The sequence below is a fragment of the Adiantum capillus-veneris genome, chromosome 17, assembly GCF_014529385.1.
Source record: "Adiantum capillus-veneris isolate H3 chromosome 17, ASM1452938v2, whole genome shotgun sequence".
Lineage (NCBI taxonomy): Eukaryota > Viridiplantae > Streptophyta > Polypodiopsida > Polypodiales > Pteridaceae > Adiantum > Adiantum capillus-veneris.
In genome coordinates this window covers 14,100,689-14,115,458 of record NC_140947.1, presented here as the reverse complement: position 1 = coordinate 14,115,458, position 14,770 = coordinate 14,100,689, and the positions used below count along the sequence as shown (strand labels likewise).

General features: G+C 44.7%; 1 protein-coding gene across 1 annotated transcript in view; it reads right to left on the bottom strand.

Annotated features, from left to right (window-relative positions):
- Positions 1 to 356: 356 nt before the first annotated feature.
- The window catches only part of LOC147436837 (tubby-like F-box protein 3), a 61,636-nt gene continuing 47,222 nt past the window's right edge, over positions 357 to 14,770 (bottom strand). Inside the window, exons 2-4 of the mRNA XM_086486239.1 lie at positions 2,213 to 2,300; positions 1,941 to 2,070; positions 357 to 1,849 (exon numbers count right to left, since the gene is read on the bottom strand). Coding sequence (XP_086342365.1) covers positions 1,159 to 1,849; positions 1,941 to 2,070; positions 2,213 to 2,300 — 909 coding nt within the window. The 3' untranslated portion in view covers positions 357 to 1,158. The remainder of the gene's footprint in view (positions 1,850 to 1,940; positions 2,071 to 2,212; positions 2,301 to 14,770) is intronic.

Here is a 14,770-nt window from a genome sequence, read left to right as displayed (position 1 = left end):
AGCACTGCAGTCAGCAACATGCTTCATCCACCGTGGGACAAGCAGTTGGGCAGACGCCTGGGCACCACCTGGCACGAGCAAGGGCAGCGGAATCGTCCACCACACCAAACATATTATGTGAGTAGTATATTTTCTCAAAACAAGATTGCCTGGGCACTCACAAGACTGAAAAAACCTACAGCCCCCCCCCCCCCCCCCCCCCCCCCCCCCCTTCAAAAAACAAGGATTATTGATGTTTTATGATAGTACAGAGCTGAAAGCATCAAGCCTTTGGTCTAAATGACAGTTTTTTAACACATGCTATAACCACAGCTGAAAGTAATTACACAACATGTTTCACCATTCACTATGAAACGTATAAGAATTCATCCTCCAAATTAAGAGGGGGAGGTCATATTTCAAGAATAATACAGTATTAGGTTTGATTTGCAGCGAAAAAAAAGTGTTCTTTACCTTATCAATAATGACAGATAAATATTTCACTTTACAAAGTAATTGTAAAGTAAGAAATAATTAATTGTAAAGCAATGACACAAAAAAATATTTCTCACTTTACAAGTAATAGTGAGTGAAAAAGAATACATTAATGTGGAATCTGGTGTCCAATTTCCAAAACTAGTGTGAAAACAAATGGTAAAATTGTCACTATCTAAAATCCACCAACCGACACAGCTCCCACCGCCGACTCCAAGAACTTGTAAGAAAAGTAGATCAGTCACTGCATAAGTAGCAAATTATTGACAACCCCTATGAAAGGCGCACAATACATGCATCATAATTACAAGATGGAAAGGGAACACGGTAACCAGGACAAATACAGCTCCTCCTTTGAGGTAGCACGATGAGCAAGTTGGCAGATATCCATGACTGCAACTTTGCAGCCATTCATGAATTTGGTTGCCTCGAACATTGTCCATGTATCTCAATTTGTCCATTAAATCATGTACACATGTGTCCTTCAGCCTTTGCTGAAGGTAACTCTCGAGACCTGAACAATGCAGACGATTCCACGTCTTCCACCTCTAGCATACCGACATGTCAAAACAGAGTTTCAAATATTACCATAGCACACGATAAATTGTTACGATCCAAGTCAGTTCCCGAGAATACTCTCTAATTGATGTGTCGTTTGTACCCATAAAACTGCAATGGCTTAGATCATTCACATGCAAGCTTGGTGTCGAAGCTGCTGAGGCAAATAGCAAAGGCCTGGAAAGCAGATAAAGGGTAGCGATAATCCATAGTGAACACATCTTTGCCCACCTTACCAAACTGTAAGAGCACTTTCTCATAGTCATTCTGCAAAGAAGATGGCACAATTGACTCTGTTGCCGACTCTGAAGTCGATGCTACTAGCTGAAAGTTCTTGACAGAAGCAACCGTTACACGACCGCGGAAGTTAAGACACCAGCACTGCAAGTGCTCATGCCACCTTGGAGCCTTGTTCTTCAAAATTAGAGGTGCTTCTTTGGACACCCCGCCTTTGGACGACTCCAGTTCCAACATGCTGAAGTCGGATATTGAAGACTTAGAACCAAACGAAGGGAGTGAAAATAAAGATTCGTCTAATACAACACTTGGAAAGCCAACTGGAGTCGGAGCTACTCCCCCCGGTTCCACTGCAGAAGCTGGAATAGAATGCAAAGTGCATAGCATTCGCCTAGGACCCCTTGTGCCAAGTACATTCAACTCATATGCAACATGTGCCACGTTAAAACTTCCCGCTGGCACACGTGGAGAGACTTGCTTGAAACCCACTCTTCGACCTGCTTTATTGGTTGAAGCGACAGCTCCACTATGTGGAGCCTGGCTGTCATAGATGGTGAATTTGGTGCCAAGGAAATTGGATCTACAAGAGACCAAACACAATTCACCATTAAACAGTAAAAAACAACAAGAGAACTGCAAGCTCTAAAATACTTGTAAGGGAGGTCACTCACCTAAGCTTGCCCACATAAGTGTTACTGCCCCTAGACATGTCATCCCGGTTTAGAGATATGATGTAGTCTGAACTTGCGGCACGTCGAACCCTTCGAGCGGCCAAAAGAAATTTTCCACTTTCAACCAGTGCTGAAAATTCAAATGCAGTCAAAACGAGAGGAAAACTATGTAAGCAAACATCATATGAGAAACTAGAGTAGTATCATTTACTAGTTGCCGAGCTTCATGCAGACGCAAGTGAATGGAAGAACTACACAGCTGACGTATTTACTTGAAGAAAGTCCAAGGTACAAGTGGTACGTGGAGTTCATTCGATCCCGTTTGATGAAGCATTGTATGGTATCATCTCTGGGACCAGGCTGCCAAGACCACTCCATGCATTAGGTATTTCAAAGATTCTTTTGAGGCAGCTACTAATTACAAAAAAAGTGCCTTGACATGGTCTGTACTTCAGTAAGTTATTTTTAAAATCAAACATAACCCCCTACTTTTGCTTTCAGTTCCATTATTCTACTGCTCTAACATCTTAAAAAATCCATTAGGGTTCAAATGCTTCACTCCAATGCTATAAACTATTCGCCAACTCTTTGGTCTCGTTAATAAAAAACTTTCGCCCAAATTCAAAAGTGTTTGCAAGTTTGATGTAGGGAGATTAAGCTAAAGAGGTTGAGGTGTCATCACATAAGCGGTGATGCAAGTAAGATGACATAATCAATGATGCAGGCAAGTGCATAAGAGATGATGCAATTGGTGGTGACATAAGCAATGATGCTGGGAATCTTCCACAATCTTCTGGAGCTTTCTTCCACGAATTAGTTTAAAAGCCCTAGCACCTGTTAGAACCTTATAAAATCTTCTGAAGCCTTCTTCCAAGGATTCTTCTAGAAGCTTCTATCTTCCTTCTAAAGAAACCTCTAGACTCAGAATCTCAGATCCATGACATTAACCCCTTCTCTAACCACGAGTTTCGATGGGGCGGTCTAGCTTGTTGCATGGGATACACAATTTGATAGACCCTCCTGAAGAAACTCGCTAACTTTAGGAGGGGCTCATTTGAGGTTGAGGCGAGTTCTCTTGAACCATGCACTTGTCAAAGTGGCGGTGGATACCAAAGGTAGCAGCAGGTGTGGTGACATGGGAACATGGGGTGGTGGGTTTGGGGGGGTGGCCAGGGAGGTGCAAGCCCTACGGGGGCAAACTATAAGGTGCAGCATAGGGTTTATGTAAGGTGCAACGGAAGTGAATGTTGAACTTTGATCAAGATGAGTGCTCCGAGCTGTGCTCAAGGGTTCCTTTTACTTACAGAAGGGAGAGTCTTCCGTTCCTTAATGAGAGAGTGCAAATGATCACAAACAAAGTGGAAGACACTGTGAATGAAGGTACTGAGACTGAGAGATATAGAGAGAAGAGAATACGACACCAGAATGTTGTCAAACCCTCCTCCAAGGGCCCCTCTTTCGATGGCGAGAGAAGTCTATGCTATTGATTGCACAAATCTCGTACAATGGTCTAAATGCAATGGACTTGCCGACAATGTCGACGACAATGAAGACGGCGGCGAGACGGGCTAAAATCTGAAAACGCTAAGGGCTGAAATTTGCAAATCTTGTATCTGCTAAATTCTGGTTCTATGTCGGTGACGACGGCGATGACGACAATGGGTTGAAAACGCAGATGCTGAAATCTACAAATAGCAGGTTGAATCTGCAAACGCTGGCTGATCTGACCATGTGGCGAGGATCTGTTACGGGAAGGTGAGACCTGCGAGGTTTGGGGGCTGCGGTCGAGGTTTGGGGGCTGCGGTGCGGAGTCTGACTGCTGAAAACTGAAAACGCTGATGCTAAGGATGGTCTTGTCGCCGGGAATCTGCAAAACGTTGATGTAGATCTGCAATTACAAAATTGCTAGGCTGATCTATGGTCTGCAAAAACGCCAGGGCTGATCTGCTGTCTGCAAAACGCCAAGGCTGATCTAATGAAAAACGCTATGCTGGTCCTGAGCCAAAACGTTGGTCTTGCTGAGAAGGTGCACAGTTAGTGGTTGGACTCTTGCTGCCTCTTCTGCCAGAAAGTGCTAGCACTAGCTTTCTTATATATTAACTTGCCAAAGTTTGCCCTACCCAGTTTCCCAACAAAGTCATTTAATAATAAGTGAAAAATGGCTAAAATAGGGAAAATGGGTTCTATGTGCTGTAAAATGCTCCTGATGGGTATTGATTGTAATCTGATGATCATGTTGTGTGCAACCAGAGAAAATGCAACTACTCTAAGTGCCTGGACATGCACGGCCTGCGAACAGACTCACAAAGGTGCCAGAACACTTCCTAAGTTGAACTGTAAGATGCAGCGAATGAATGGTGAACTTTGCTCAAGATGAGTGCTCCGAACTGTGCTCAAGGTTCCTTTTACTTACGGAAGGGAGAGCCTTCCGTTCCTTTAGTGAGAAAGTGCAATGAACACAAACAAAGTGAATGGACACTGTGAATGGAAGTGCATGAGACTGAGAGATAGAGAAGAGAATACGACACCAGAGACGTTGTAAAACCCTCCTCCGAAGGCCCCACTCTCTATGGTGAGAGCAGTCTACTATTGATTGCACAAATCTCTACAATGCTTGGACTTGCCGATGATGTCGACGACGATGAGGACGACGACGAGACGGGCTAAAATCTGAAAACGCTAAGGGCTGAAATCTGCAAATCTTTATCTGTTGAATTTTGACTCTATGTCGGAGAGATGTCGATGGCGGCGATGCGACAACAACACGCTGAAAACTGAAAACGCTGGTGGTTCTTGATGTTCCGTCGCGGTGAAACTGCAAAACGTTGAAGTGTCTTGCAGATGCAAAAACGCTAGGGCTGAAAATAGTCTTGCTATGGAGAATTTGCTAACGCTAGGGCTTCTACTTGGTCTGCTGTTGCCAGGGATCTGCAAGAGCAAAAACGCTGGCTGATCTGGTCCAAAAACGCTAGCTTTTGGCTGAGAAGCAAAAACGCCAGGGCATCTCGGGGTTCTGCTCAGAAGTTGCCTGTTGAGCGAGAGCTCATGCTGCCTCTTCTGCTAGAAAGTGCTATATACAAACTTAGCAAAACTGCCCTACCTACTTTCCAACAAGTCACTTAAAAATACTAAGTGAAAAATGTCAAAAATAGGGCAAATAGGTTTAATGCACTGGAAAATACTCCTGACGGATCTGTTGGATTTTGATGGTAATGCTGATGATCATGCTCTGTGCAACCAGAGGATATGCATCTACTCTAAGTGCCCGGGCATGCACGGTCTGCGAACAGACTCACAAAAGTTCCAGAACACTTCCTATTCTAGACAGACTTGACTGACTAAACCCTGATCATGATGTAGCTTTGTCCACGGACACATAGGGTTGGATGTGTCACGTGACATGAACTGAACCCTAGTCATGAAGTAGCTTGTCCACATGCACATAGGGTTAGATATGCACATGACATCCCCTCCTTTTTAAAGTGAGGTATTGGTACCGAACTGTATGGCGTCGAGGAAAGCGTCTGGAATCCTGAGGACTTTTCGCCGGCTCACTCTGGTGCGTGGGTCGTACGATACTTGAACTTCATAAAGGTCTGCAACGCTTGCTTCTTTGGGCCACGCCGAAAGCGACACAAAGTCATCTGAGGCTACTTCAATGGTTCAATTGCGTCTATGGACGTAGGTCTACCTTCTTTAAGAATCTCCGAGGAGAAAAATTCTTGAAACCATTTCCAACACAAAACCATGAACATACCCATGCCATGTAAAGTGACTGGAAAAAGACTATTCTTTCAAAAAAACTATGCATGCAATGCAGGTGAACATAGAGACGGAGTGCCAAACCGCTCATCAAACACACGCAAAAAATGGAATCGAAACTTGTCTTTCTTATCTAAATCTATCGACTGAGGCAAATCACAATGGAAATGCCGATGCTTGATGCTCAATCCTTCTTGTGCTCTTTCGGATATCCACGGGGTCGAAGACTTCTACATCAAACTTAATATATTCGTCCAACCCAAAAAGGAACGCCTCTTTGCGCGCATCATCCGATTTGCGTACTTGGGTTCCTGTCACGTGACACATCCAACCCTATGTGTCCGTGGACAAGTTACACCATAACAGGGTTCCCGTCAGTCCAGTCATTCTAGATTAGAAGTGATCTGACACTTTTGTGAGTCTATTCGTAGACCGTGCATGCCCAGTCACTTAGCATAGATGCATATCCTCTGGTTGCACACAGCCTGATCATCAATATTCCCATCAGAATCCATTAGAGTCAATTAGAGGATTTTTCCAGTGCATTTAGCCTATTTTTCCTATTTTTGACATTTTTTCACTTATTAATTTAAGTGACTTTCCAACAAAAGTAGGTAGGGCAAATAAGGTAAGAAAATATATAAGAAAACCAAAGCTAGTACTTTTTGGCAGATGAGCAAGGAGCACAACAGGCCACAGGCAGCAGGTACTCCCCTCTCTCAGCAAGACCTCTCCAAGCTTCCCTTGGCGAGCCCCTCTCCCATTAAGCCAGCATTTTGCTCATCGCCAACACCTCCACTCAGCCTGGCGTTTTCAGCAAACATCCGGACCACGACAGCCCCTACACCTAGCATTTCCAAGATCGCCATGAAAGCTACAATCCTCTAGCGTTTTCAGCCTTCAGTCACAGCAGACAGAGCAGCGTTTTCAGCACCAATTACAGCAGCCAATTCAGCCATAAAACCAGCAGCCTCAGCGTTTTTTGTCAACAATTTCAGTCTCAAGAAAACGCAGCCAAGATCAGCGTTTTTCAGCCCTAAAACCTGTGTTTTTCAGCCACCCAAAACAGCCCCAGATTCAGCAGATTTTAAGCCATTAGAAGGTCGCAGATTTCAGCCCTTAAGTCACTGTCGTCGTCACCGACATAGTCACAAGTTGCATCAGTTTCCATGCATCATCATTGTACCACTTTGTGCAACCAATCGTAGACCACTCTCGCCAACGAGAGTGGGGCCTTCGGAGGAGGGTTTTACAACGTCACTGGTGTCGTATCTCTCTTCTCTTTTTCTCTCAGTCTCATACACTTGCACGCACAATATCCACTCACTTTGTTCGTGATCATAGCACTCTCCATAAGGAACGGAAGGCTCTCCCTTCCAAAAGAACTAAAAGGAACCTTGAGCAAATATGGATCACTAATCTTGAGAAAATACAACATTCATTCCGTTGCACCTTACATTGGTATCAGAGCTTTGGAAGTGTTCTGTATCACTCAAGGAAAGAACCACAAGAATTTTTTTTGCTTGTTGCGGTCGCACGAACCCAAGTTCGCTTAGGCGTGTCGATTCCTAATCGTGTTTTTTGAAGAGTGACAGGAATCCCAAGAAAGAAGGGCTTGTCCAACCTCCCCTTGTGTCTCTTTTCACTCATTGAGAGCGGACCGTGCACTTAGCGGCCGGCCAATCAACGTGAGGTGGGAAAAAGCAACCTTGTGTGAGCGCAAGGCCGCCAAGGGGTGCACCGGGGGAAAAGAATAGAACTCGGGTGAAAAGAAGATCCTTCTCAAACGCGATTTGCAAGCAAAAGAAAACCTCAAGAACCTCAAGACCCTCTAGAACCCAAGTTCCTCGTGAACTTAAGAACCAAAGATCCTAGTGCATGGTCGTCACCCGAAGCGGAATGGATACTTCGCATACAGGTGATGAGCATCAGAGAGGCAACGAAGGATTCTCCCCACCAAGAGATTTTTCCGACCCTCCCCCTTCGCCATCTATGCCACGAGTTGTACTAACTCCTATGGAGATGATGGTCAAGTCAATGATGGACATGATGCTGGCACAACAAGAAGCGAGTCGCATTACTTTGGAACGCAATGAAAGAAATGCAATACAACAACAAGAAGCGACTCGCATTACTTTGGAACGCAATGAAAGAAATGCAATACAACAACAAGAAGCGAATCGAGTTGCGTTGGCACAACAAGAAACAAATCGCCTTGCTTTCGAACGCGAGTGCGATGAACGAAATGAACGAAAAGCAGAAAGGGAGGCCGAGCGTGAAGCTCAAAGAGAGCTACGCACTCAAGAATTGCTTCGACAAGTGCTAGCCTCGAAGACCGAACCAGCCAAAGATCGTGGGAGTTCCTCAAGTGGTGCAAGCCACGATGCGGATTCCAACAACCCAGTCACCGAGAAGTTGACTTTCACCAAGTATGATGGTAAGATGAATGCTACGGTTATTCATTCTTGGTTGCATCAATTTAATGCTTATTTTGCCACAACTAAAGAAAACAAGAAATAGCAAAGTTTTGACGGTAGCTATGTACCTTGCCGGTGATGCCATCAATTGGTACCACACATGGCAAGAGGCACAGCTAGCCGCGCACCTAGAGGAAGCGGACGAATTCACGCCCCTCTTTTAGTTGGGCTGATTTCCAAGACAAGCTCAAGGCGCGGTTTATGCCACCTCAGTACCTCGCACAATTGAAAGAGGATTGGAGCAATCTCAAGCAACATGGTATGCCAGTCATGTCTTTTTCTAACCGTGTTTTGCAGCTAGGCACTCAATTACGCAAATCGGATGATGAGCACAAAGAGGCTTTTCTCTTCGGGTTAGACGAATACATCAAGTTTGATGTCGAAGTCTTTGACCCCGCGGATCTCAACAAGGCGGTAGCGATCGCTCTCTCCCAAGAAATGAAGCACAATAAGGGAAAGCCTAAGGAGAACAAGTCTTCTCAAGGGACCTCTCAGAATTCTCAGAACACACAGAATGGTAAGAACGGTAAGAATGGTAAGAATGGTAATTCTTCTAGCCCATCTTCCTCTAATTCCTCGGAAAAGAACTCTAACAATGAATCTATGGATAAAGCTAAAGCGCCTGCAAAACCTAAGCTAACTCCTGATGAAAAAGCTTCACAAGGAATTGTAGGAGGATACATCACGACCGAAGAACAAGTGATCTATGCTAAAGAAGGTAGATGTTTTCAATGTCACGTCAAGGGTCACATTAAGAAGGCCAGTCCTAAGACAGTCCCACCTAAAGAACAAAAGGCACCCACAGCAACCACAGGCACTATCACAAACCAACCTACATCTTCTCCTGACTCTGACACACACATTGATGAGTCCCTCATGAAGTGTTATGGTCATGTAAAAGGGCATCGTTTTATCATATTGTTTGATCCAGGCAGTATGCATGATGTGATTAGTCCCCCTCTTGTTGAGAGAGCCCGCCTAGAGGTTAGTCAGAAATCTCCTCTTGAGGTTTCTGGCTTCGCTCCTGGTATGGACTCTCTCATCACGAAGGAGTGCCTTGATGTGATATTTACCGTTCAACAAGCTTCTTTTCGTAGAAAATTTCTTGTGTCACCTCTCTCAGGATGTGATATGATTTTGGGCATAAGATGGTTTCGTGAACTCAACTCTCTCATTGATTGGGAGGCTAACACACTCACTTTTACATGCCAAAACTGATTCCGCCCTCATCATTCGTGCTGAGGAGGGCTTGCATTCTGTGTCTCTCATCTCTCATGTGCAGGTCAAGCGTGAATTACGACGAGGAGCACAAGCGGCCTTCATCTATGCTGCTCCAGTTTCTGAGAGCATTCAGGCTCCAGCTAAGTACTCAAAGTTGTATGAAGTTTAAACATCTCTTTTTGCAGGATGATCTTCGACCTCGTCTCCCACCCGAGCGGTCGGAGGACCATCGCATCGAGCTTATGGAGGGAGCGCAGCCGGTCAGTAAGGCTCCCTACCGTTTGAACAAGTCACAGGAGAAAGAGTTAGAGCGACAACTCACGGAGTTGGTGGCTAGAGGATTCATACGACCTAGTGTAAGTCCTTTTGCTGGCCTATTTTGTTTGTTCGCAAGAAGGATGGTTCGTCTCGTTTGTGTGTTGATTACAGGGCATTAAACAAGATGACCATCAAGAACAAGTTTCCAATGCCTGGCATTGAGTATATCCTTGATAGGTTCAATGGGGCAAAGGTTTTCAGCAAGGTCGATCTCAAAAGTGGATACCATCAGGCACGGGTATTCAAAGGCGACATTTTCAAGGCCGCTTTTCGCACCGAGCGAGGGCAATGGGAGTATATTGTTATGCCTTTTGGATTGACAGGTGCCGTGGGTACATTCAATCGTCTCATGGTAGGTCGTTTCGGCGATATGGTCGGTGTATGTGTATTCATCTTTTTAAATGATATTCTCATTTTTTTTGCATCGTGGGAACAACATGAAAGAGATGTTGAAAGGGTACTAACTCGTTTGGATGAGTGTCAATTATACATTGCAGCTAAGAAGTCTGAATTTTTTCTTACTGAAGTCACTTATCTGGGTTATATCATTTCTGCAGAAGACGTCAAGCTAGATCCCGCGAAGGTGGAACGGGTTCGTAATTGGGATTTGCCCAAAAGTGCATATGATGTGTGTTCTTTTCTTGGTTTATGTCAAGCATGTAGTTCGCACATAGAGAATTTTGCACGCATTGTTGCACCTATGACTGATGTTTTGAAAGGGGTAAAGACTCGCCGTCAGCGCGTAGACTTGCCCGAGGCAGCCATTGAGGCTTTCGCAGCTCTCAAGGTTGCGGTGACAGAAGCACCGTGTCTTATCCTTGCCTCTATGATGATCTCTTTGAGGTATGGACGGATGCGAGCAGTGTCGCCATAGACGCTGTGCTTCAGCAGCATGGTCGTCCTGTAGCTTTCCTTAGCCGAAAGCTCAATAGTGCGGAAAAGAATTATTCATTTTATGATAAAGAACTTTTGTCTGTCATTCACTCTCTTAAGCATTGGAAGCATTTTCTTTATGGTAGAGAGTTTACAGTGCCACAGATCATCAAGCCCTCAAGTGGCTCCAGTCTATGCCTAGTGCACATTGGAGTGATCGCCAAGCACGGTGGTCACAATTTTTTGAGCAATTTGGAGATTTGATTGAATATGTGCCTGAAAAAGCTAACCCTGTTTGCAGATGCGTTGAGTCGCAAAGGACATATTTTGGCACTTGAGCCAAGAACTACATTTTCTATTCAGGATGAGTCTTTTGACAGCATGAAGAATCAGTATGCGGATTCCAAGTTTTGTAAGCGTTGGTTGCAGGCTCTTGCTTCCCAAGGGCCAAGCAACTACCTCATTCGTGATGGATTGTTGTTTTTCGTCAGCGTTTATGTGTGTTGCCCTCTCTCAGGCCAACCATATTGCATGATGCACATGATTCTCTCACGGGTGGGCACAGGGGAATGAACACCACATTGGAAAAAATTTAAAAAAAAATTATTGGCCTAAAATGCGAAAAGATGTGTTTCGTTATGTCACACAATGCACTATATGTCAAAAGGTAAAAAGCTCCTCAGGTTAAGCAGCAAGGCCTCTTGCTTCCGCTACCTATTCCTAATGGACCTTTTCAGGATATTTCTATGGATTTTGTGACTAACCTACCACCAAGTTTGCATTCAAGGAACACTCAATGTTTAACAATTGTTGATCGTTTCAGCAAATCTTGCATGTTGATTCCTTGTAAAGCCACAGTTACTGCACAAGATGTAGCACAGTTGTTCATTAAGCATTGGTACCCCCTCTGTGGTTTGCCAAAGTCAATTGTTTCAGATAGGGATGTTAAGTTCACGTACAATTTTTGGCGCGCACTCTTTGAAAATTTTGACACTAAGTTGAATTTTTCATCGGCTTTTCATCCACAATCAGATGGTCAAACCGAAATTTACAATCAGTTGGCTTTTGATGTTTTAAAGTCATATGTGCATGATCAACAGTCTCAGTGGGAGCTCTATCTTCCATTGGTACAGGCTATTTTGAATGACTCTTTTTCTTCTGCTATTGGTCGAACTCCGTATGAGGCAGCTTTTGGTCGTTCGTTCCAATCCCTTTTGACTCGCTCGGTCAATCAAATGCCTGATGCTAATGTTGAAAGTCAGTCATTGGATGAGATTTCTGAGAGTGTGAACTTTGGCTAAGCAAGGCTCAGGAATCTTATTCACAACGGCAGGCTAATAAGCATCGTCAGGATGTTTCGATCAAGGAAGAAGATTGGGTGTATTTAAGAATCATGAAGCAACGTCTTAAGCAAGTTGGAAAGAAGTGTCCAAAGTTGTATTTTCGTATGTATGGTCCATTTCCAGTCATTAAAAAGATAAATGAGGTTTCAATGAAATTGCAGTTGCCTAACTCATGGTCAATGCACAACGTTTTCCATGTTTCTTGGTTGAAAGTGTTTCAAGAAACACCTCCAAAGGACATTTCGGAAGAAGAAGAACCGGAGATCATCGATGAAGCTGAAGTCATGGAGCCGGAGCAAGTGTTGTTGCATCGGTTTCGCCATGGTTCCAAGAAGCAAGTACGACGATACTTTTGGAAGTTCAAGGATCGGGGAACCCACGAAGCGGTGTGGGTAAACGAAGAGTTCTTCAAGGATTATCCAGAGTTGTTGGCAGACTACAAGGAAGCCATGCAGCTCGATACCAGTACCTCACTTTAAAAAGGAGGGGATGTCACGTGACACGTCCAACCCTATGTGTTCGTGGACAAGTTACACCATAACAGGGTTCCCATCAGTCCAGTCAGTCTAGATTAGAAGTGATCTGACACTTTTGTGAGTCTATTCGTAGACCGTGCATGCCCAATCACTTAGCATAGATGCATATCCTCTGGTTGCACACAGCCTGATCATCAATATTCCCATCAGAATCCATTAGAGTCCGTTAGGGGATTTTTCCAATGCATTTAGCCTATTTTCCCTATTTTTGACATTTTTTCACTTATTAATTTAAGTGACTTTCCAACAAAAGTAGGTAGGGCAAATTGGGTAAGAAAATATATAAGAAAACCAAAGCTAGTACTCTTTGGCAGATGAGCAAGGAGCACAATAGGCCACAGGCAGCAGGTACTCCCCTCTCTCAGCAAGACCTCTCCAAGCTTCCCTTGGCGAGCCCTTCTCCCATTCAGCCAACGTTTTGCTCATCGCCAACACCTCCACTCAGCCTGGCGTTTTCAGCAAACATCCGGACCACGACAGCCCCTATACCTAGCATTTCCAAGATCGCCATGAAAGCTACAATCCTCTAGCGTTTTCAGCCTTCAGTCACAGCAGACAGAGCAGCGTTTTCAGCATAAATTACAGCAGCCAATTCAGCCATAAAACCAGCAGCCTCAGCATTTTTTGTCAACGATTTCAGCCTCAAGAAAACGCAGCCAAGATCAGCGTTTTTCAGCCACCCAAAACAGCCCCAGATTCAGCAGATTTTCAGCCATTAGAAGGTCGCAGATTTCAGCCCTTAAGTCACCGTCGTCGTCACCGACATAGTCACAAGTTGCATCAGTTTCCATGCATCATCATTGTACCACTTTGTGCAATTAATCGTAGACCACTCTCGCCAACGAGAGTGGGGCCTTCAGAGGAGGGTTTTACAACGTCTCTGGTGTCGTATCTCTCTTCTCTTTTTCTCTCAGTCTCATACACTTGCACGCACAATATCCACTCACTTTGTTCGTGATCATAGCACTCTCCATAAGGAACGGAAGGCTCTCCCTTCCAAAAGAACTAAAAGGAACCTTGAGCAAATATGGATCACTAATCTTGAGAAAATACAACATTCATTCCGCTGCACCTTACAGTTCCGAGCTGCAAAACACGGTTAGAAAAAGTCATAACTGGCATACCATTCTGTTTGAGATTGCGCCAATCTTCTTTAAACCGCGCTAGGTACTGAGGAGGCATAAACCGTGCCTTGAGCTTGTCTTGGAAGTCGGCCCAATTGAAGGAAAGGGGCGCGTCTCTGTCGGCTTCCTCTAGATGCACGGCCAGCTGTGCCTCTTGCCATGCGTGGTACCAATTAATGGCATCACCGGCAAGGTACATCGCTGCCGTTAAAACCTTCCTATTTCCAGTTTTCTTAGTTGTCGCAAAATAAGCATTTAATCAATGCAACCAAGAATGAATAACGCTAGCATTCATCTTAGCGTCATACTTACTGAATGTCAACTTCTCGGTGACGGGGTTGTTGGAATTCGAATCTCGGCTTGTGCCACTTGATGAACCACCAACATCTTTGGCCGGCTCAAGTTTCGAGGTGAGTACCTGTAGGACCAACTCTTGCATGCGTTGGTCTCTCTACGCCTCACGCTCTAACTCCAAGACCGCTCATCTATCTTCGGCCGCCAAGCGCGCTTGCTCGCGCTCACGCTCCAAGGCTAGCCGTCTTTCTTCGCGCTCGCGATCTAGTCCTGTCTTTCTTTCTTTGCGCCCGCGATCCATTTCTGCCTTTCTTTCTTCGCGCTCGCGATCTAGTTTTGCCTTTCTTGCTTTGCGCTCGCGATCCAATTCTGCCTTTCTTTCTTCGTGCTCGCGATCCAATTCTGCCTTTCTTTTGTCGCGTGCACATCTAACCCTATGTGTACATGGACAAGCTACTTCATGACATGGGTTCAGTTCAGTTTAGTTCAGTTAGCTTAGAAAGTGTTCTGACACTTTTGTGAGCCTGTTCGCCGACCGTGCATGTCCAGTCACTTTAAGTAGTTGCATATCCTCTGGTTGCACCCAGCATGATCATCAGCATTACCATTAGAATCCATCAGGAGCATTTTTCAGTGCATAGAACCTATTTCTCCTATTTTAGCCATTTTTCACTTATTATTAATAAGTGACTTTTGTTGGGAAACTGGGTAGGGCAAATTGCCTAAGCAAGTATATAAGAAACCCTAGCACTATTACTTTCTGGCAGAAGAGGCAGCAGGGACCTGTGTCCAACAGTGCACCTTCTCAAGCAAGACCCCCAACAGTCAACCTAGCGTTTTCAGCCACAAGAACAGCCTAGCGTTTTTGCATCGATCCAACCC